At 42.2% G+C, this 22,854-nt stretch overlaps 2 protein-coding genes across 3 annotated transcripts; one reads left to right on the top strand and one right to left on the bottom strand.

Moving 5' to 3' along the window:
* Positions 1 to 5,520: 5,520 nt before the first annotated feature.
* Positions 5,521 to 16,947, bottom strand: xrra1 (X-ray radiation resistance associated 1). 2 transcript variants are annotated; one of them, XM_075487768.1, is made up of 17 exons: positions 16,725 to 16,947; positions 14,725 to 14,870; positions 14,580 to 14,651; positions 14,424 to 14,496; positions 14,241 to 14,338; positions 14,013 to 14,161; positions 10,462 to 10,566; positions 10,292 to 10,377; positions 10,058 to 10,188; positions 9,883 to 9,976; positions 9,662 to 9,785; positions 9,346 to 9,517; positions 9,087 to 9,207; positions 8,855 to 8,970; positions 8,655 to 8,760; positions 8,392 to 8,561; positions 5,521 to 5,835 (listed from the first exon to the last, which is right to left on the bottom strand). In XM_075487768.1, exons 1-17 carry the CDS (start codon positions 16,813 to 16,815, stop codon positions 5,791 to 5,793), a joined length of 1,899 nt encoding a protein of 632 aa, XP_075343883.1. In that variant the 5' UTR covers positions 16,816 to 16,947; the 3' UTR covers positions 5,521 to 5,790. The 2 variants fall into 2 exon arrangements, with proteins under 2 accessions (XP_075343883.1, XP_075343884.1); XM_075487769.1 differs by having other exon boundaries at positions 8,455 to 8,561.
* Positions 16,948 to 17,043: 96 nt separating this feature from the next.
* Positions 17,044 to 21,222, top strand: LOC142402208 (sialidase-3-like). The gene is made up of 3 exons (XM_075487767.1): positions 17,044 to 17,682; positions 17,767 to 18,006; positions 18,118 to 21,222. The coding sequence occupies exons 2-3, from the start codon at positions 17,782 to 17,784 to the stop codon at positions 19,123 to 19,125; spliced, it is 1,233 nt and encodes a 410-aa protein (XP_075343882.1). The 5' UTR covers positions 17,044 to 17,682; positions 17,767 to 17,781; the 3' UTR covers positions 19,126 to 21,222.
* The last annotated feature ends 1,632 nt before the right edge of the window (positions 21,223 to 22,854 follow it).

Below are 22,854 nucleotides of genomic sequence, written 5' to 3'. Positions count from 1 at the left end.
ATAATAAAACAGGGGTGGTCCGTGGCGTAGTGGGTTGAGCAGGCGCCCCATGTACAAGAGGCTATAGTCCTCGCTGCAGCTGGCCCCGGTTCAAGTCCCGTATCGGATGGCCCTGTGCTGCGTGTTGTTCCCCCTCTCTCTGCCCCCTACTTCCGGTCACTCTAAACTTTCCTATCCATTAAAGGCACAAAAGCCCCCCCCCCCCAAAAAAAAAACCTGCGTTAATGCGCGATAAAATATTTATCGCCGTTAAATAATCAACGAGTTAACGCGATAATAACGAGTTAACCCGCCCAGCCCTAGTTAATATGTGAGAAATTCTGGAGCTTAAAATATCCAACTATTTTCTTATAAACTGCAGTTTTCAGGATAATGGATGAGAGCTAAAGGCAAATGTTAGGTCTGTGTGTGCCGGCATGACGGTTCTCTCCATCTGTACGGATCTGTAGCCTGGCGACGCCATCCTACGTACTTCCGCCCAAAGATTTTGGCTCCGCACATAGTCTGGCCAAATCCCCCTACCTCGGTTCGCTCAGTGTTTTGCCAATCAGCAAACAGTTGCGAGTGGTGACGCAGAACTCACGCGCGGAGTCCATTGTAGTCCATATAATTGTAGTTCAACCGCAGCGGAAATAAACATGGCGACGGAAGAACGCTAGAAGCTATCCATGAAGTTGTCTCAACTCTGGGGAGCATTACACAATTAAAACAAGAGCAAGAGGAATGCCTCGTCAATTTTGTTAGTGGCAAGGATGTCGTAGCTCTCCTTCCAACTGGCTTTGGGAAAAGTTTGATTTATCAAATGGTACCGGTATAATGAAAGCGGATGTGGGAAGCGTGATTCGCGAGCTAGAGCCTCGCGAGAGTAAGCATGAACCTCGGCGCATAACCTACGTCCTTTCTAAACATTACTGATTGGTTAAGGGAATTTAAGTTGCTGAGTAAGGTCCCACCCTCCATGGAAACAGATTCCTCTTGGGTTTTCCCAGACTGTTTGACGGAGTCAACAGTCGGCTTTCGCCCAGGCTAACGGATCTGTGCCATAAAGCTAAATAAAGGACGTTCTGCTAAAGCCAATTAAATCGTAAAAATGTGAAGCAGAACACTGATCAATTCCTGTGTATGAAACCACCAATTCTAATCATATTATACCACATATATTTACTGAAGACTATAGATATATAATTACTCTTAGTCACTGCCACACTATTATCTATATCGTTAGCCTAATAGCATAATAGCCTAAGTCTTATTTGAATGTTTTTGGAAAATAATCAAATCAAAATCAAATCAAATTTATTTGTATAGCACATTTCATGTACACAACAATTCAAAGTGCTTCACATAAAATAAAAGCATTGCAGCAGGGAGTGTAAGAAGCATTAAATACATAAAAGAATATAAAGAGAAACAAATAAGATAATCCATCCATCCATTTTCTATACCGCTGAATCCGTGGGTCGGGTTGCGGGGGGGGCTGGAGCCTATCCCAGCAGTCAATGGGCAAGAGGCAGGGTACACCCTGGACAGGCCGCCAGTCCATCACAGCAAATAAGATAATATAAATTTATTTAAAAACAAGCAACAGTCCAGATAAGTTAAAAGATACCGTGCAGATTTCATGCATAGACACGAGAAAAGAAATGTTTTTAACCTGGATTTAAAAATGTCTCCATTTGGTGAAAGTTTAATCTCCACTGGCAGTTTGTTCCACTTGTTTGCAGCATAACAGCTAAATGCTGCTTCTCCAGGTTTATAAGTTTAAATAAGAAATCACTATCTGCCCAATTAAGAGATGACAAAGGCTCTAAAATGTGTTCTGATAGGCTGAGGTCATAGGCAATAAGGCAGTGGTAGGAGAGTCACAGTTTGACAAAAAATGACTTTAGCAATTATGCTATTAGGCTAACAATATGCTAATAATGTTTTAGAGAACTACTCTGATTGTGTTAGTGTGTCACATAGACTACCTCTCAGTCTCCCAACGCCACTTTAATATTATTATGGTTCCCTTTTACTGGTGTCAGAGTGTGTTTTCTGCTCCGGAGGCGTCTTTAAGTCTCCATTAAATGGCTGAAATCACAGGCAACATTACAGATGATGCTCAAAAAGTCCAACCTACCCCGATTGGTCAGCCGTTCCACCTCAACCTTGAAATTCATAATAAGTACACGCCCACGAATGCATGATGAGTCAGCTGCTTTTTACAGTTCAAAAACCAGCCAAGATTTAGTCGTATCTGAGCAAGATACGAATGTATAGAGTAAGTTTGATATAAGAGAACATATAAAACCCTCTGAACATCAGATTTGGTTTAATGTGCTCGCCATCAAAGGGCAGATTAGTTATAACTGTAGTTACAAGATTTTATTACATTCAGTAAAAAAGTGAACGCACGATTTGAAATGACAACAGCAGATTATTATTTTGACTTTGAAATGACTTGATTAAAAGCATTTCTGGAGTTTAATGTTTTTGAAATCCACCGTTGTTGTTGTTGTTGTTATCACCGGGTGAATGGCTGTTAGATGTGAATGTGGGCAGAGAAACTGAGGGCCATCTGATGAAAAAAACAAGGCAAACTTTGGGATAGTGCAGCTTGGCTGTATCTTAAAAAGCAGCAGCAGTCTTCTCGCTCAGCGGCCCTGTGTGCAGTCTTTCTGCAGCCCGGCTTGATCAACAGGTGTCAAATTATCACCGAGGTTCCCATGACTCAGTCAGTGTGCAACTGCAGATTCGGTCGACTGAGTGGGCGCCTCAGAATAATATCCCTCCTCCGTGAACTCCCGACATGCTCTCTGTCCCCTCCCTTTGGACAATGACCCATTGTATCTCCTTCACACTTTGCGCCAGACAGCTCTGTTCGTCTCGCACCGAAGGGATGAAACAATATTTGTAAAATGACACACTTCCCCTTTTCTTTTGTCTTCATTACTTTCGCACAGAGGCTGTCAGATGTTTCTAGCTGACAGTTTACAGCAGTCTCTTCCTCGCCTGCTCCGGGCTAAAGAGTGAAAGAGGGGTGTTCTGCTCCGACGCTGCCAACTTAAATTGGCAGAATGAGTCATAAATTATCATTCTCCCATGCCGGCCATTAAAACACAGATGCTAAATGTTACCAGATTTTTTTTCAGCGAACATGCGATGTCCTGGAAAAGAATGTTTTGATATCTTTATCTGTCATTTTTGAAGGAAATCCCATCAGCCTGCAATTTGTGGATGTTTGAATTTGTCCCCCGGGCTCGTTCAGCTATGCATGCTTAGTCTTGGATCTGGCAATTGTAACAGCTGGGGGCAGTCAGTAGGTATAAATCATGCAGCCGGTCAGCTCTCTGTGTATGTGTACTCCACCCTGCTGCCCTTGCAGCCCAGATCCAGTGTGAAGTGGAGAAAATGTTGGACTCTGGCCTCGGCCCTGGACTGGAGGCACTTCTCGGCCAAAAACTGTGATCCTAATAAAGTTGTTTTTGAGCCGCTCTTTAAGGCGACTTCCTTTGCGAGACAGTAAGAACTCTTTAAAAGACTTTTTAAGAAACGGATCGTGTTAACGTTCAGTGCAGACTGGCTGTTTGTTAGTTGGAAAAACCTTATTTCCAAATGTGCTGCAGAAAGTAGTTCCTCACAGATGCATGCAGTGTTTGTGAGGAACTGAAGCATCGCAAATCTATCGGGCAGTCTTTTGATTCAAAGGGAGCCAAACTGTGTTAAGTTAATTAAGTCTGATGATGTGTTTGCTTTCATAGCTGATTAAGGTGCTCAGCAGAACCCCAGAGTTTATACTTCATCAAAATACTTCCGAAATCTATCAAGAGCTCTGTTTTTTACACCCTTAGCCTCTCATAATTTGAGTTGGCCCTTATAATTTTTAGCTGATAATTGGATGCGTTGCCAGGAAAACATGGACAATAGCAGGATACATGTGATGGGACCCTGAGAAGCAGGATTTTAAACGTACTCGTGGTGGCTGTAAACCGTTAAAGACGGATGACGGCGAGAGTGTTAATAAGGAGCAACAACAACTTCACAGTTTCGATCTGTACTTAATAATGGGCTCCATTCAGATGTCAGCCAGAGTATGTGAAGCCTTTCCAGGATTACATGAAAAGTGTGTTACAGTTCAATTGTCCATCAAAAGAAATAATGAATAGTTCCAGTCTGCAGTGAGCTCATTTGGCACTTGAGTAATGAGGAGTGTTGATGAGGTATTCAGGCCTATAGTCTTCCCCGAGCCAAATTGGTGTCTGAGTCTCCACGGGGTTATTCTCAAAGCTTAACTGATGGCCCTCAATTTGAGAGTCAAACAAATCTTACCTAAACATTTCTCAGCTCTGATTGCTCCAGATGTGAAACTGTGCAGCGTTCAATACAAAAAAGAACACATAAACACAGATCTGCCTCCTTAAGACGGTGTCTTTCTTCCCCTCATCCTTTGTTATTTCTGCCTTTAAAGAGTTTCCTGCTCCCCGGCCAGATCTTGTTATATCACCGAGAGCGCGGATAGAAATGTGTTTTCAGTTAATAACTCAACTCATTGGTTTTTCCTGCTAAGAGCAAAGGAGGTTACGGAAGAAAAAGCAGAAGTGAGGCCTTTTTTGTGTTGATGTTAATGTGAGGAAGCATCCAATGAAAATAAAAAGGAATGATTTTCCACTGGCGAGCAGCAAAATGAGATTTGTGCTTATTAAAGTGAATAACTTTCCAATTTTGGTGGAAATAAATCGCACTCGGGTGGACTGAAACTTTTCTTCCAGCCTTGAAGTGATTTGTCACATCATTAGACTGTTTTCACTTCTTCGGCGTGCGCACAGCGAGGAGAACCGTGAATCTCTACGAGTATGTTGAAATCTCAAGACCCAATAAAACAAACGATGGCGTAACAAACTGTGTCATCAGAGCACTCATTTACAAGAGAAAATCTACTTTATAAATTGGGGTTGAAGAGTTTGAGTTGCATTGTGGGAAGAGCTCACCGCCGTTACTACTCTGTGCTTCTCTTGTTCAATACTTAAATAAAGTAGATAAATCTCATGTGCTTACATTAAAAGTGCTAAAGTGTGGTATTAGGAATATTTTTGGCCATCTTTATCTAAATAATTCAAGGTAAAGACAAGAAACTTGTGCTACGAAAAGAAAATGGACCAGACTCAGTGAATAATTACCTAAATTCAACAATTAACCTTCTAACACTGGCTCAGTACATAATGAAAAACCTTATATAGGTTGGGAAGGTGGGAACCTCCTTTCATCGGTGCTTCGTCTAGTTGGGCCCACGACACCTTCAGGAGGCTAGACAGCGATCACTGGCGCCCCAGAGTCTCTCCCCTAATGCCAGCCATCACTGCTCCTCACACCACAACAACCATATTTTCTTCCACAAGCAGCAATAAAAGTAATCAATCACAGATTTAGCCATAACTCTGATTATGTCCTCGTGAACTTTATCCAACTAGCTTTTTTCTCCTGGTGCAAAGTGTTCAGGAAAAGAAGGGAAAGTGTGTAAAACATACATAAAAATCTCAGAAACCAACATTTTATTCACAATTTATGAACAAAAAAAAAACACGTAAGATATCAAAAACGAGACATTTTACTACCTAGTGGAAAATATTAGCTCATCTTGAAATTGATGGCAGCGAAACATTTGGGACGGGGGAACAAAAGGCTGGAAGAAAAAGAAAATTCAGAGAATTTGGAAACGTCTCCGCAGGCGTGGATGCTCACGATCTTTAAGCCTTCCTGTATGCAGTTTGCATGTTCCGTGCATTCCAGTCCTTGTTTTAATGATGTTGATTAATGATATTTGTAAATCACAGCGTTCTGAGAACTCTGCTGCATCTGTAAACAAACAGAAGGTGGTTATCACTAAATAACTGATGATAAATAAGCTGAAAGAGAAGTGTTTATGCAATCTTTCCCCATCTCTGTTACATTCCTTTGATTGTTTTGTAAGTTTATGATGAGGTCAGTGAATGCTGACACTGTGCTTGGAATATAACACCCATTAACCGGGATGATCCCTGCCCAAAAACTCTGGAACACTTACACGTGTTACAGCCTGTTGCACAACAGTAAGGGCCTGTTTGTTTTTTTTTGTTCGATCAAAGATCTCCAACGTGAAAAAAAGGCTGTTCTTATGCAACCACTGATGCTTAAAGTGCTTATCATTATCACTTCAGAGTTACGTGTGACGGCACTCTGGTCAAATCCTCAGAGGGACTTTACTCGAGTTGCCCTCAAACCTGGAAAGAGCAGACAGTGGAAAATGTGTTATGGAAAAAAGCAGGAACACACAAATGTGACAGATTTCCATCACATGCAGCAGCGGGGATTTTAGCAGCTGGGGTGTCGAACACGATGCGATATCGTTGCAGCGCGGACGACCTCTGCTGAACACAGCCCAGCTCCAGTGGACTGGAAAATAGTATTTCTGTAGCAGAGTGTCTCTCATTTGGCAGCTTCTCCTCATTACCATCAAATATAACGCTGAACATGAGAAAATAACAACCAGATCCTCTGACTGAAGCCCAGGTGCTCGCTCAGAAAATGACTGATTGTTGCCTAAATGTGAAGCTTTATCAGACTCTTCAGGGGTAAATAAAATCATCATCGTGTACATTAAAGTAATAAAGCTGCTGTAAAGGATTGATAGGATTAATTTGTCATAAGATATTAAAGGTATTTAAATTATTTAAACTGAAAACTGAGGCTTTATCAAAGGAATTTCATGTAGACGTGTTTGGTAGAAGGAAAATAACATCTTCTTTATTTAAATAATAGGTTAGTCAAGCTATCTTTCATTGAAATAAAAGACAAAAATGAGAGTTTAATATCAAATAAAGTAAAAGTAACCTTTTAGTAATTATGATTCACCGCAAACACAGACAGAAAAATATCTGGATATGACTCTAAAATCCCACAGAGTGCCCACTGATTTATCCCACTAAGGCCGAATGTGCATTCCACATCTGCAAGCTGCTCTGAAGACAAATAATGGAAATCACATGACCGACGGGGCTTTGAATCCAACCGGGGAATGAACAATGGAAACAGAACATGACCAGAAATATAAAACAACTACCATTGAAAGGCTGCAGTGATATGACACATGGCATTACATTCGCCTTATCATTCATTTCCAGTGATGTGCAGCATGAATCATGCTGGGCTGCATATGCTCATGGCTCATAAGCAGTGTGATGACTTCTGTCAGAGGCTGGTAAAAAACAACCCTAAAACAAGCTGTAAAAACCAGGAGGATAACGGACAAAATATGAACAATCGAGTCAGAAAGTCTGAGCAGTCACATGTCAGAAGGTGGCGGCCAGCAAGACATCCCAACATATCACTCAGATTATATTAAAAAAAAAAAAAAAAGAGTTTAAACTGACCTCTGCCTGCTCGACAGCTCTGTTCCACTGAGCCCAGCGCTGATATGCTTTGACGTGTGACTACAAATAAACACTTCATTTTCACTTGAATTACTCCGGCCCATTCTTGAGCTTCCAATTAAAGAACCGAATCTAAGACATCCTTACACTTAAATAGATTTTACAGTTCTGCTACTCGTCTACAAATTACGGAATGGTTTAGGTCCAGAATACATGAATGACATGCTGGTAGAGTATAAACCCAGCAGAGCTCTGAGATCTGCTGACTCTGGAGCCCAGAGTTCAAACTGGACCCGGTGAAGCAGCTTTTAGCTGTTATGCTGCACACAACTGGAACAAACTACCAGCAGAACTGAAATCAGCCCCAACTGTAAGCACTTTTAAATCCAGGTTAAAAACATTTCTCTTTCCGTGTGCTTATGGTTGAGTTTATATTTTTCTTTTTTCCCCTCTTCTTTGATTGCTTTTAACTGTGTTTTCATTTGTATTCTCTTTAAATTGCTTGTTTTTATGTTGCTTTATGTTGTTCTTTTAAATGTCTTTATGTAAAGCACATTGATTTGCCTGTGGTATGAAATGCGCTATATAAATAAAGATGCCTTGCCTTGCCTACACTTAATTGTTGCTTGATACAGAGGACATATCCATGCTGGATTCATTCTTATCATAGCTGCGGTGGTGCAGCTGCTGAAAACCATCAGACTCACAGCAGCACAGAGACACCATCTCTGCAGACTCAGCTGCAGATCCTTCGCTGTGCTTGCTCTCCGTCTCTAAACCCGACGGTTAAAGACAACACCGGTGATCCTTCATAGCATGAAAGCTGCAGGTTTGGTTTTTGGTTGTCACAGAAGTGTTTCTGATAGCATTTGTTGTTGAGTTATTGTTCAGAAGATGCTCAATGTGGCTTTAGTCATTTTGACTCGAGGTTTATTTTGATCCCACCAACACCAGGAGAGTGTAACTCAGGCCAAAATGAGAGCCTGAATATGAGTTAAAGCACCTGCTCAGGTGGAGGCTCAGCACCGCTCTGCTCTGGGATTCTGTCAGACTCAACGCTGCCCACCTGTTGCATCGTTTTCTCATGGACCAGCTTGTATTTTCTCCTCATGTCCCTCAGCAGCGACAGCGCTTCCTTACATTCCTCAGTGTTCACGCTGTGTGCAGCGCTGCCTGTGTGGAGAACAGCGTTGCATAGAGTAAGGCGAGGTTTTAACGGGTGTTTTACCTGAAAAATGATCACGTATAAAGAAGACAGGAGCGAACCTAAGGCGACTACTTTCGTTGTTGTACTCTCTTTGATTTCCTTGATCATCTCATAAACCCTCTCAGCTGGCTGCTTCGTGGGCCTCAGAGGTGGCATTTCCTTTATCTGCACCCAGAAGAAATAAGACGGAAACAACGCTACTCCATTTATCAGAAACTGAAAGCTGAATTCACTGTGTGTGTTTGGGAAAACATCAAACCCTTTTCGCCTTTTCTCTGTACGATGTCTGGATGCGATCAAGTTTTGGTTTGGAGTCTCTGTAGACATTCAGATTCCTCAGCGTGTGCTCCAGCATCCGAACAGCTGTTTGAATTTCTATTGAATGAAAAGAAAAACAAGCATCGGTGTTCTCTACGGGACGACTGTGCAGCCAAACAACTGAATGTGCTAAATACTGGACTGCTGCAGGGGAGAGCAGAGTCGCTCCTCACCAACGGACTTCAGCACATCAGGATTTGCTTTAGCGTCCGTCATCACTTCGGACCATGAGGACCGTTCAGTTTCTCCTTCTTCAGACGAAGCCTCACATTCACGCTCAGGTTCATCCTCTGCCTACGCAAGACAGACAAAAGAAAAAAAAACACTTTAAAATGTTGAAACAAAGCGCTTATGTGAGCAGTTATGGAAGTCATTTTTCTTTTTTTAATGCTCGAGCCAGAGGGACCTTCGGTCCCGGATTGATGCACGAACCTGAGTAATAAAGAAGTGTTCTGTGTTCTCCTGCACAATGCTGGATTTATTCCCCTCACATCCTGGCCTTATCGTGACAGTCGCTCCACATTTGTCAGTCTCAGGTCGCGTGGGACAAGCTGCATTCGTCGACAATGCTCTCTTTGACACCGTTGGGATTTTTTCCTTCCACCTGTGATATGGAGATTTCAAAATAAAATGCTAAAACAGTGGCTGCAAATGGAGCTTTAACTTCGCCCCTTACTGCCCATGACCTCAGTGGGATCCACTGCCTTCTTTGGTCATTCTGTGTTCATTTCAGCCATGCACAACGCACCTAACCTGCCATTGTGGATCAGTGGAAACCTTCAGCGGAAGTTTCTGAGCCTCTTGTGTCTTCTTTCGCTTTATTTTTATTCCCAGTTTCTCTTGGAGGTAAAAGGTCAGAAAGGGAGGGTCTCCTGCGTTCAAACAAAGACAACGACGGGGGGGGGGTCATTTCTAAATTTCTGCAGCACCTTTAAATAAGTGCAACTAAGAAAAAAAGTCGGGCATCACCTCTCCTTTGTGTGGTCAGAGGGTTAGAGTGGATATCTATTTCCCGAAGCCTCGGAAACACGGCGGCAGCAATCACAGCTTCTTCCGTGGCGATCTGATAACAAACTATGGATGAGACACCTTTGCTCGTTTCAAAAAAGAAAAATAAATGTCATTATGTAACATAACAGCGCACCTGGTTGTTGGCTAGATTGAGCAACTGGAGTTCTGGTAGCAGCATACCGGGTCCCTCGCCGTCCTCCTCCAAACCGTCTGTGTGGACGCTCTTAATTGCCTCATCGCTGTGAGGATTCGACTCTGAAAGAGCTGTGTTAGGAGCAAAAATGACTAAATAAAGATCAGTAAGAGGAGACTCTGACATGCGGTTCCATTTTTTGGGTTAAAAACAAAGCAGATGCTGAGAGTTTACCCTTCTCTTCGGGTTTTAAGGAGTCCATCACAGACATATGCGGTATTTCAGAAATGCGGTTCCCCTGAAGGTTCAGAAACTTAAGCCTGTAAATGACAACGAAACATTTCTGTAATTTACAAGCGTTGTGTGTGAGGCGTCATACGGGAAACATCAAATCACAAGAAGACCTCTTTAGGTTTTTAAGACTGTGGAAGACTCCAGAGGAAAGTTTGTTATCGTCAAGCATCAGGACTTCAAGAGCCTCGAACCCTTTGTCGTCCTCTGCAGTCGGCCTGAAAGGAAAAGAAAGATACTCACAGATTCAGAACATTCGATGCATGACACTGAAACATACAGCTTCAACACATGTGTTCTGCTCTACTGGAAAGCAGGTGCATCATCTGGGGCTCCATTCACTTCACCAGGAGCACGGGAGGGAATTTGGAGCACTTGTGCGCCCTCTTCTGGTTAGTTTGAAAACTGTTTTAAAGTTTGGGGTCTTTCGTAGGGATTTGCAAAAGAAGTTATGTTACCAATGATTGATAGATTTTTATTTTCGAACATGTATAAACAAGAAAATGTACATACAAAAGAAAGAAAAAGAGAAATTAAAAAGAAATTTAAATTTAAAAAAGCTATGTATTAGCACATAAAGTGCTAATACATAACAAAACACCACCCATTGGTTGAAAAAGGAATGGGAAGAAGTACAACACTTTTTTAGTTTCCCACCCCTTTTTAACTACTCTTCAGTTTGTAAATATCCTAACTACAATACACCTATATAAATATTTGCCATATATACACTTCCTAAATATATAATCACAAAAATAAATATATACTACACACATATCCTTGTAAATATAAATGTAAATATGAATAAATATGTATATATAACTATCCCCATAAATAAATATATACCATATACTAATTAAATTACAATATAACAATTAACCCTATTCTATTAATATATTTATCCCTCATTGTCCTCCGTTAACATACTTCCTCTATACTTGTTTAAATAATATTATTATTATTAAATGCACAGATAAGGATGTAAGCAATGCGAGCAGCTACTCAGAGATTAATTTAGCCCAACATAACAAGTGCATTATAGTTTGAGTTGTGAATGCATTAGTGCGTTAGGTGGGCCTCCATGTTGAAGACATCAAACACATCTTCCTGCAATCTGCTCAAAATTATGTAGGCCTACATATACACTCACCGGCCACTTTATGAGCTACAGCTTGCCAACAAAAGGGTGGACCCCCTTTTGCCTTCAGAACTGCCTTAATTCTTTGTGGCATCCTTTCAACAAGGTGTTGGAAACATTCCTCAGAGGTTTTGCTCCATATTGACATGACAGCATCAGGCAGCTGCTGCAGATGTGTCGGCTGCACATCTGTGATGCCAATCTCCCGTTCCACCACACCCCAAAGCTGCTCTGTTGGACTGAGATCTGACTGTGGAGGCCATTGGAGTGCAGGGAACTCACTGTTCATGTTCAAGAAACCAGTTTGAGATGATATGAGCTTTACATGGTGCATTATCCTGCTGGAAGAAGCCATCAGAAGATGGTGCACTGTGCTCATAAAGGGATGGATAGGCTAAATATATCCATCCATCCGTGAAAGCGTTAAATTTGACATATTTATAGAACGTTAATCTGGCCTAAAAGGCTCATTTTGCGTTAAAATGTCAAATTTCAGTTAACTTGCTTTAATTTAGAAACCCAATTAAAGCAATTAAAGTTAACCCGGTAGCGGAACTTTAACTTTTCTGTTGCGTCACTAATTCGACTGCGTCACAAGCTTCATGTAAACCTAGAAAAAAAAGGCTGAAAAGTGTTGCTTGTTGTCCAAGGATTCTATTAATTCATTCTTAGGACAGAAATATACTTCCTTTTGATTATGGATACACGTGTTCATCCCGGCTGCCTCTGTTTGGAGCATCCTTTGTGAGTTCGGTAAAGTTGGAAAGATATTGGCAGATTCGGACTTCCGGGATCAATAACTCAGAAGTGAGACGTTGTTAAAACACAAAACAAGAATATTTTTAACCGTAGTAAGACAGACAAGGAGCTACAACCTAACTTTCATCAAAACGAGCCATCGTCGGAGCCACACCAATAACATTAGTGTTTCTGTGCAGCTACAACTCTTGCTTTTAATTAATCACTACACTGTATCATCATGAAGTTATTGATTAATATTACTAATAAAAAATTCCAAGAAATTATGAAAAATGTTGTTTTTTTTTCAAACCAAGAGTTGTAGTGTAATCTGTAGGAGATAAGTGACATGTGTAATGAGTTTGGTGACACTACACTGTATCATCATGAAGTTATTAATATTTCCAAGAAAAATTCCCAGAAATTATGAAAAATGATTTTTTTTTCAAACCAAGAGTTGTAGTGTAATCTGTAGGAGGCCAGTGAAGCGTGTAGTGAGTTTGGTGACACTACACTGTATCCTAGTGAAGTTATTGAATATTTATTGATTCTTTTTTGTAACGTGTCTCTTGGGTTGCACTTTGTAGACGGTCCCTGCTCGCTGCTCTCACAGCCGGCTGCACATGAAAACTAATGTTATTGGTGTGGCTCCGAGGATGGCTCGTTTTGATGAAAGTTAGGTTGTAGCTCCTTGTCTGTCTTACTACGGTTGAAAATATTCTTGTTTTGTGTTTTAACAACGTCTCACTTCTGAGTTATTGATCCCGGAAGTCCGAATCTGCCAATATCTTTCCAACTTTACTGGACTTCCCTTGTGCACATCCTCAACAATTTTAGCGCTACGCGCTTGCGAAGCTCATTTTACGTAAAAAGGGTAAAAAAAAAAAAAAAAAAAAAAGGTATAGATTTCAGTTATTTTGTTTCATTGAAAAGCCCCACCAGGGGTCTCACAATGAAACAAATGAACCCGGTAGCTCCACTACCCAAAATTTTATTTAACCCGTTAGCGAAACTAGTCATTTTTCCGTTCCGCCGCTAATTCGACTGCGACTGAAATCCAGACTCGTCAGACCAGGCAGCGTTTTTCCAACCTTCTATTGTCCAGTCCTGGTGAGCCACCAACAACCATGCCACGTTCAAAGCCACTTAAACCCCCTTTCTTCCCCATCCTGATGCTCGGTTTGAACTTCAGCAGGTTGTCTGGACCACCTCTACAGGCCTAAATGCACTGAGTTTGCTCCCATGTGATTGGCTGATTAGATGTCAGCGTTAACAAGCAGGTGAACAGGTGTCCCTAATAAAGTAGCCGGTGAGTATATATATATATATATATATATATATATATATATATATATATATATAGATATATATATATATATCTATATATATATATACTGTATATACATACTATGAAGTAAACACAACATTTTCACAAACATACGAACAAACAACAACAACAAAACAACCATAAAAAGCAGAGTGCAGCCTTTTTATACTGATTGTTATGCTGTAGATTAGTTTATTTTTGGCTATTTCCATAGTTAGTACACAGCATGTATTAATATATATAAATCTCACATATATAAACAGTTTGGTTAAATCATTTCTGAGGAAATATTTGCGATGAATTTTAGGGGAAATTAAATTTCAATGTTATGAAGATGTTTTGTGCTTTTGGTCCCAGCTCAGATTGGCCCAACCAGGTATTTCATCCATTAGAAGTAAGCTTGCTGTGAATAAACAAACTATCCTCCTATATTCCTGATTTGTGTGAATTAAATTACTTACAGCTGAGTGTGGTCATGGCTTAAAGAACCCATGATAGGAGGAAGGTGATGAAGCTGATTTCCAGTCAGATGAAGGACTTTAAGTCGTGGAAGGCGACTGAGAGAGATTACAGCTTCTCCTGACAAACTGTTGTAGGACAAATCTAAAACCTGTTGGAGTTGGAATGCATTATTCAGAGGAAGGTAACGGCAGTAACAGATGCGGAGGATCAGATGTTGCATTTCATACCTGGAGATGAGGGAAGTCAGAAGCATCAAACGTCATGTTGCGAATTCCATTTAAAGACAGATTGAGTTCTCTCAAAGACACAAAACTGCTGAAAGACTCTGCAGAAAACCGAGAAATATGTCTGATACTTTTCACAAGATGCAAGGAGTCAGACTGCAGATGGAAATGTGTGAGGAGGATCACCTAAAGAGAGGGCGTTAATGGATGCGTCGATGTGAGCCACGCTTTCAAACACCCCGAAGTCTTCAGGCTTGACCTGTGTGCACGAAGGAAAAGTGCTGAGTCGTGTTCGCCCACAGCCTCCCAAATAAAACCGAGCAGAATGTGGACGTTTCTTACAGAACTCAGTTTCTGCTCGCTGACGTCGACAGAGCAGAGCTGAGGCGGCTCGTCGACACAATGCAGCCGGAGCTGCAAAAGAAAATGAGAAAGTGTCTGCGACTGATCTCCTCTGCTTCATCACATTTGGACCGATGTGTCTTACCAACAAGGGTCCGTCTAATGTGACACCACGGGGAGTGTCGGCCTGCTTGTCCTCGCGTTGCCTAAAATCCTCCTTTATTCTTCTGAGGGCAGTCCTGGAGGTCCGCTCCTCTGCCTCTCTGTGAGCCACAAGCCAGTGACCAGCACCTGCGATGAAGGTAAAAACTCACAACTGAGCAGGTGTTGTTCAAAAAGGGGAACATTTTTCAAGGGCTGCGGCAGGGCCGGTTTTTGCTATGGGCAATGTGGGCGACCGCCCTGGGAGCACTAAATGTGAGTGCACACGAGTGCCCTAAAAACAAAAAAAACAAAACAAAACAAAAAAAACAAAACTCGCCAGTTTTCTACACTACCGCTCATTTCCATGTCAAGTTAGTGGAGTGCGTGCCTCTACTTGCTGCTGAGTCATACAGGTTGTGTGTGTCAGAAGAGGCAGGGGGGGGGGGACTGATCCCAGGCCACACAACACAAGCTGCTTCCAATCCAAATAAACTGCATTTCATTCCTAAAATGAACATAGACCCATGAACCAGGGATGGCTCGCCTAGGGCGTAAAGTGTAGCCAGGACCGCCTCTGGGCTGCGGCTAAGAGTGACAATCGTTACTGATTATTACTCATGATTTATCCCACTGACTGTGCTCAAAGCTACGATATTCAAGAGTTAATGACATTTAAAGGATTCGATCTTGGCACCTAATCGGATCTAAACTGGTTTATTACATACTCATGAATAACTTCAGTGTATAACAGTGACGTTACATTTCGATCACATCTTTATTTCAATGTTGTTTGGAAGACAGAAAGGGCTTTATGTGCACTGAAAATAGTGCTTCTCTTACCTGAAAACAGCAACTACATGCAAATAGTAACAGTGCACAATGTTCTTTGTTTAATTGTATTGCTGATATTAAGCAGTAGTTGGCTCAAAATCTTCTTCATTTAAATGATGATAAAACTGAATGCATCGTGTTTGGGGATACTGTGATGGCTGGCTTTGGCACCTCGTCTTCAAAGCTTAGTTCAACCGTCAGAAATCTGGGAGTGACCTTTGACCTTTGATCTTAGGTTGGACAAACAAATTAACAATGTTCTCAGGACTAGTTTATTCCAGTTGCGTCTCCTGGCCAAAGTTAAAATGTTTTTAAGTCGTCATGACCTTGAGAAAGCCATCCATGCCCTGATAAGTTCAAGGTTAGACTATTGCAATGCACTTTATGTCAGCGTCTCCCAGTCTTCTCTCAGTCGCCTTCAGCTGGTGCAGAACGCTGCTGCCCGTCTTTTAACCAACACCAACAGACGTGTGCACATCACTCCTGTTCTTAACTCCCTCCATTGGCTTCCTGTCCTTTGTAGAACTGATTTTAAACTTTTAATGTTTGTTTTTAAAGCTCTTAACGGCCTCGCCCCATCGTATTTATCTGAGCTTTTAACAGTCGGCCATCCTGGTAGAGCTCTGAGGTCAACAACAGTTTTTGCTGGAAGTGCCCAGGTCAGAATACAAACCCTGGGGTGAGCGAGCCTTTTCCCAAAGCTGCCCTCAGGCTCCGGAATCCAGCTGCGTCTTATTTCTGACCTGGGCCTCTTCAGATCTAGGCTAAAAAACTACTTATTTAGGATTTCTTTTAATACCCAGTGGTATGATGACACTTTTATCTTATTTTTTCTTATTTGATTTTGTTGTATTTTATTGCTTTCACTGTTATTTTATTGTTTTACTTATTCTTCTCTTTGTTTATTACCTGCTGTAAAGCACTTTGGTACACCGTAAGGATTGTCTGTAAAGGGCTGTAGAAATAAAGTAAATTTACATTACCTTTAGGCCTACATGCAGTTTTTATTATGGGACTTATAATGACGTCATCCAAAAGTAATCTTAAAATGACGAATTAGGATATTGTTTCTGCAAATCTATCGATTGTGCTAGCAATCAGCAGAATTGTCATGTAATATGTATTCATGACATAAAACATATTTCAATTAATCTGATTTTTTTTACGAACCCTCTTTTCTTCTGCGCCGTGATGTCCCGACTGGGAAACTCCTGCTCGGGCAACTCTGACCCAAATCAAATCGCGAAGACGCCGAAGTCATCTTCTTTGTAAATCGTTTATCCTCACACAGCTTTTCATGTTTAGTAGTTACACGTTAAAAGCGGGTTTTTCTTGCGGTCTTGACAAACCGAACCGGTTCGACCGCTATTTGATCCTGAGTGAGGCCGCTCTGTATCCTAGCAACAGCGTGTGAGACGACAGCTTCTCCTCCCGTCCAGCAGGAGGCGGCAGCGACGTTTCTGTGTGGACGACAAGCGGAAAAGACCGCCGATCGGAGCTGGTCAAAGAACCGTTGTTGATAAAATTTTACCCCGCCACGGTAACCTTAATGTTGTTGTAAAATTGTGTAGTTTCGATAACGCAGCGTTTGCCAAAGCTAGAATTTGTTAGATGAAGATAAGTAACGTTAGCATTGGTTTCGCAAGCTAGCTAGCTTCAGTTCAGAACTGACAACATTATCATCCGTGAGGCGTAAGAGAGTAAAGAGTTTATATGTTGTCATTCTTACTAACTGCTAAAGGCACCCTCATATGTAATGTCATAACTGAGTTAGCGCAATAAAATAATGCTGATCAAAGTATGTAAACACTAAATACAACTGAGTGAAGAACAAGTTCCTTTTATGTCTCTGTTTTGAAACGTGTAAACGAACACGGAAGTGACAGATGACGCTCCTCTTGTTTCGCTGCGGTCTTCGTTTTTGATGAACCCACAGCATCAGAGTCGTGAACATCAGAGGTCCTTGTTTTCGCTTCCAAATAGACGCTATTATGCCCAGATTCAGGGTAGCACAGGTGAGGAGTGACGAGTGAAAGCGAAGGCCTGTGTTATGCACGCACCAGAGATGTGTGACGCTGTTCGCCCTCATCTGTGTCTGTGAGGAGCTGCTGAAGTGTGAACTCTACCTGTAAGTATGAGCTTTAAAGGTTGTTGCAACAGGATTATAAAACAAAGTGAGAATGGTCATGTGTGAGGGATATTTCTGTCTCAGGAACCCTCTTTCACCATGGGAAACCGGTCATCAAAGAGTGGCAGTGGAGATGAACCATTAAAAACAACTTTGTTTGAAAGGGAGCCAAATGGGATAACATACAGGATTCCTGCTCTCCTCTACCTGAGGCACAGTCACACCTTCCTTGCCTTTGCTGAGAAAAGATCCTCGTCCTGTGATCATGACGCCAAAGTCCTTGTTATGAGAAGAGGATCGCTGAAAGATGACAGCTCTGTTCAGGTTATTATTCCGGCTCAATATCATCCAATGTTAAAGCATCCACTTTAATCCTAAAACCCACTAGCATTACATGCTTTTTTTTTAACGTTTCATTTTATTCTTACTCTCCAGTGGTCCTCCAGTCAGGAGCTTTCAACTGCATTCCTACCAAACCATCGCACCATGAACCCCTGCCCAGTGTACGAAAAAAACAGCAAAACGCTGTTTCTGTTTTTCATCTGTGTTTGGGGAAGCACCACAGAGATGAAGCAGATCATCACAGGTAAGAACAAGACACGTCTTTGCTGCGTTAGCAGCGGTGACGATGGACAGACTTGGAGTCAAGCAACAGACTTAACAGAGAGTGTGATTGGAGAAGCTGCCCTCAAGTGGGCCACGTTCGGCGTGGGTCCTGGCCACGGGGTTCAGCTCGAGAATGGCAGACTGATCATTCCTGCGTATGCCTACTACGTCCCTTACAAGTGCTGTTCGTTCCCCATTCCTTTCACAGTCTACCCCCGTGCACTGTCAGTATACAGTGAGGACTTTGGACAGACGTGGCACATAGGTAAGATGCTCCAGAAGAAGTCGTGTGAATGTGAAATGGCAGAGATTATAGACCACGAGGGCAGAAGTCATCTTTACTGCAATGCGCGTCACGCTGGGGGGCACCGATGCGAGGCCCTGAGTGAAAACAGCGGCGTCTGTTTCGACAAGCCCCACATGGCTCCGGAGCTGGTCGAACAGCGTTCGGGTTGCCAGGGCAGCGTCATTGGCTTTCCCGCGCCTGAATTCGTCCCCAACGACGACGCTGAAAGCAAAGCTTGCGGCACGTCCCTCCTGTCGCCAGACACTCAAACCTGGCTCCTCTTCATGCACCCGACCAACAAGTCCTCCCGACGTGACATGGGCGTGTATTTGAACCGGTCCCCCCTGCACTCCTCGGGATGGGACAAGCCCAGGGTCATCCACAGCGGACCCAGCGGGTACTCAGACCTGGCCTACAACGTGGACAAGGATCAGTTCTCCTGCCTGATGGAGTGCGGCAAAGAAAGCGAACTGGAGCAGATTGCCTTCATGTCGTTCTCCCTTAATGATGTCATGCAGACGGGTTGTAAGAAAGACAAGAAGATGCGCTGAATTGTGCTGGTTTTATTTCCGTGTTAACGAAGCTCTTTAGATATTCTCCTGCACCTATTAAAAACAAACAAACAAAAAAAGCCAACTTAATATGCTGTGCAGTAACATTTGTCCGTGTTTACTGTTGTTCTACATTCCAGAGATGGTAATGCATGCACGAGTCGTGTGTTTACAAATGTTATTCAAGTCCTGACATTATTGATACGCAAGTGGCTATTTTAGAAAGGAAAGTATTTTTAATAGGTTAGGTTGTCTCTTAGCATGCTGTGGAGGACAGGCTTTGTGTGTGGCATGTTTGATCAGCACTTCATATCTGCATCTTCTTGTACTGTCAGTTCCTTCTGAGCAGTGGTGAGATTTAGCCTACCTCGTTTTATCTTCCTACGATGTTCATTGCAGGCCTTTTAAAAGCTGATGTCCCTCCGTACTCAGTCTCTTCTTTACATTTAGTGTACTCTGATTCACATTTGCCTTTTACTCTATTGTTTATAGCTGGGCAGGGCAGCGACCTGCAGGTCACAGAGGTGCAATAAAGCTGTAAAGGAAGGGTTAACATTTACCTCTGACATGGAGCTCATCGATAGAGACCAAACAAACGGATCCATATCTTTGAGTTTTTAAAGCGTTCACTCTGAGAATGAAGAATGCCACTGTGAGGTTTTTAGGATATGATGGAGCTTTGTCATTAAGGGCTTTGTATGTGAGGAGTAGGATTTTTAATTCAATTCTGGATTTTACGGGATGTTAGCGAAGAGAAGCTTGGACTGGATAAATAAGATCTCCCTTACTAGTTCCTGTCAATGTTTTAGATCAGCTGGATTTACTGGAACATCTAAGGATTTTCAGCCTACAGTAACACGTGTGCACTTCAGGGTCATTCTGAGACATTATGAGGGTTTACTGTTTGGACAGCGCAGTACTGATGAAAGACTACATGCTTAGACAGTCTGCTTCTAAGATCTTATGGGCCAAACATAACAACATTCCTTCTGTCTGATTTCAGAAGCAGATGCTTGCATGTTACCCAGGCTTTCGTGTCTTTAAAGGTGTGGTTGTAGTTGAACTAACTAAAGCCGTTTTCTCACATGCTCTGCAGTCATGTGAGGATGATTTTCCAGTCAGTGCCGTGGATACGATCCTATAAAAGTTCCCAATGTGTGATGCTGGTAAGAGCTGCTGCTTCATACTCTTGTGGATATGTTCAGATGCTGGTTGTACTGATATCGACACCAATAACACGCAGCAAGGAGACTCTTCTCCATCGTCGGTGTGCTGTAAACAAACGGTGAATACCACAGCCTACTTCTTGCATCCCATCCTGCCTCCTCGGTGCTCCAGAAAGCTGTCCACACAATCTCCTGGAAAACACCGGTGTTCATGTGTGAAAACGGCTTTAGTGGTTTCTTCTGACTTCCCTTTTACAGCTGGGTAACATCTGCATACCAGTCTAAACAGTGTTTCCTAACAATATTACCTAAAGAACCCATGTGCATGGTGAAATGTGTGCATTCCAGTAAAGATCCCTGCGGATCAACAGGAACTCGATGGTCTCACTGGTGTTTGAAGAGTCATTGTAAATAAATGACTTTTAATGATTCTGATACTGATCATTAAGGAGTTCTGTTGTTGAATATTTTTCCATGCTGATGTACTTTAAGTACCACGAACACTTCTCCCCACGCGGCAGCGTTAGCTCGGCTGTGATGTGCACGCTGCAACATTCAACATATTGAATATCATACACACTGATTGATCTCCAGTTGATCTAATGTTCTACCGTTCACAGATTTCTCTGTCTTTATTTTCTCCTTATTCACCTTCAGCATGATTTTCTGAGCAGGCTTTTTTCCTTCAGCATTCTGAAATACGTGCTTTTTTTTTCCCCCATTCGTGATGGAATGAAGACAAACAGATAAGCAGATAGGACTCACTGTTTGTAAAGCCACATATAAATGATGATACGGAGCGACTTTAACGTGTTCAGAGGTGGTTTTACGCTGATTTTATTGTGTTTCTGTTGACTGTTGTGGAAAAATGACAAAACCTGCATGAAACGTGTGTTTTAGTACAGAATAAAAGTAAGCCGTGATCACCTGACGCATGTTTTCTCCACTTTGTTCCTGTTCACACTGTGAAGTAATTACAGTAATAACTGCTGGGAGCACTTGGCAGGTAAAACAATAATCTAGTAAGAGATCAACAAACGGGCTCCTCACGGACGTGCTGATAAAAAGCGGCTCTGAAGAACACCTTTGGCCTGAAGGGAGCGTTTCATTCCCCCAGCAGCCAACACAGGTCTGCTGCTGCATCTTTCTGTTTGCCAAAATGAGGTTGAGGGCTCCTGTTGTAAAGCAGCCCGCGGGGAGTTGAGTGTGATTCAGCAGATGTGCAGACGGGGAGGTTAAATTAAGGACAAGCAGGAGCATTTTAGGGAACGAATAGAGTGGATGTTCTTTACTTTCCAAAGCGGGACGTTGACATTATCCACGAGTTTGCACACCGGTAAAATTCTAGCAACAAAAAGTAAGAGTAAGGAATAGATTAGGTGTTGATATAACTTGATTGCAGGTACTGGTAATAGTGTGTGAAGCACAATTATTCTTATTAACTCCTCAGCTGAGAAAGTAAATCTTTAAAATCAGGCGATAATATATGCTTTAGTTTTCATTCAAACAGGTTGTGTTGTTGCCCATGACAACAGGTCGCTGTAGGGGTTAAAGATGTTTCTAAAACAGGGAATTAGTCTGTTATCTGGGACGATTATCAGCTGTGAATCGGTGCACATTTGATGCTGTTGTGTCTGTGAACAACAGCAGGGTGACGTCAGGGGAGAAAAACCACGGAGATCATGTCAGTGGTCACCTGTTATGATGTTTGTTCTGTCGTGTAGGTGCAACACACGTGAGAAACACTGAGAACTCAGCGACTTCTCACTGGCCTGTTTCTGATTTTTAGGGCCACATCTTTTTTTTTTTTACACAAATTTAGTTCATGCACTCGTGCTCAGTTTATACTGCCTTGAATTGTCAGTGTGTGCCCTTAGGTCGACAGCAGCGGCTACAGTCTGCTTGGGATTTAATCAGCCGGTCACCTAACAGGTAGAAAGGCAACAATCTACGCCTGGTTTCCACAGTGTGGATGTTTGTGGATCTCGGATTAGCTGCCGGCCGCTTCCTCGCTCTGTTTTTCATCACATTCTCTGACTTGTTTCCTCATTAAAAGCATAAACCAAGCAGCCAAACCGGTTTCTTTCCGACGCCCTTGGGTGGTGAGGCAGTCAACATTTCTCAGCACATATGCTTCATCTGTCTGACACCTCTGATGACACCTGAGGATCCAGGAACAGAGAGGCTGCAGATACAGGCGTCGCAGATGTTTTCTGTTTGCGGTTTATTGTGTGTGCCATCCCAGCGGGCATCGCTCCTTTGGCAGCACAGGCAGTGCTGGACAAAGTGTTTTTTTTGGCATTTTGGAAGTTATGAAAATGATGAGGCAAGTCGGGCTGTGGTTTAAAGTTTGACATATTTTTTTTAGCTGTTAAAAATAGCTTATTTTTGACATGAATGACAGGAATCATTAAAATAAAAGCTTTGCTGATGCTTGAAATGTAGAGATAAAATCTGAATGTGGTGATCTGAAAACTATCTAAAGACTAACTAATCAAATCCTCAGCAAAGAAACTCAGCAATTTTACCGTCGAAGGAAATAAAAATGCTCATTTTCAACGAT

This window comes from Odontesthes bonariensis, chromosome 16 (genome assembly GCF_027942865.1).
Source record: "Odontesthes bonariensis isolate fOdoBon6 chromosome 16, fOdoBon6.hap1, whole genome shotgun sequence".
Lineage (NCBI taxonomy): Eukaryota > Metazoa > Chordata > Actinopteri > Atheriniformes > Atherinopsidae > Odontesthes > Odontesthes bonariensis.
Note: the sequence above shows the minus strand (reverse complement) of the source record. Positions and strands in the feature narration are given on the sequence as shown.

Bases quoted from the DNA above. Each gene is read 5' to 3' on its own strand.
- xrra1 (XM_075487768.1), bottom strand. From the start codon at position 16,815: ATGACTTCGGCGTCTTCGCGATTTGATTTGGGTCAGAGTTGCCCGAGC. The intron at 10,567-14,012 runs GTAAGTAATTTA...TTTTCCTTTCAG, and splicing joins AGCCATGACCACACTCAGCT to GCCGACTGCAGAGGACGACA. The intron at 8,971-9,086 runs GTGAGGAGCGAC...TTCATTCAATAG, and splicing joins TGATGTGCTGAAGTCCGTTG to AAATTCAAACAGCTGTTCGG.
- LOC142402208 (XM_075487767.1), top strand. From the start codon at position 17,782: ATGGGAAACCGGTCATCAAAGAGTGGCAGTGGAGATGAACCATTAAAA. The intron at 18,007-18,117 runs GTTATTATTCCG...CTTACTCTCCAG, and splicing joins AAGATGACAGCTCTGTTCAG to TGGTCCTCCAGTCAGGAGCT.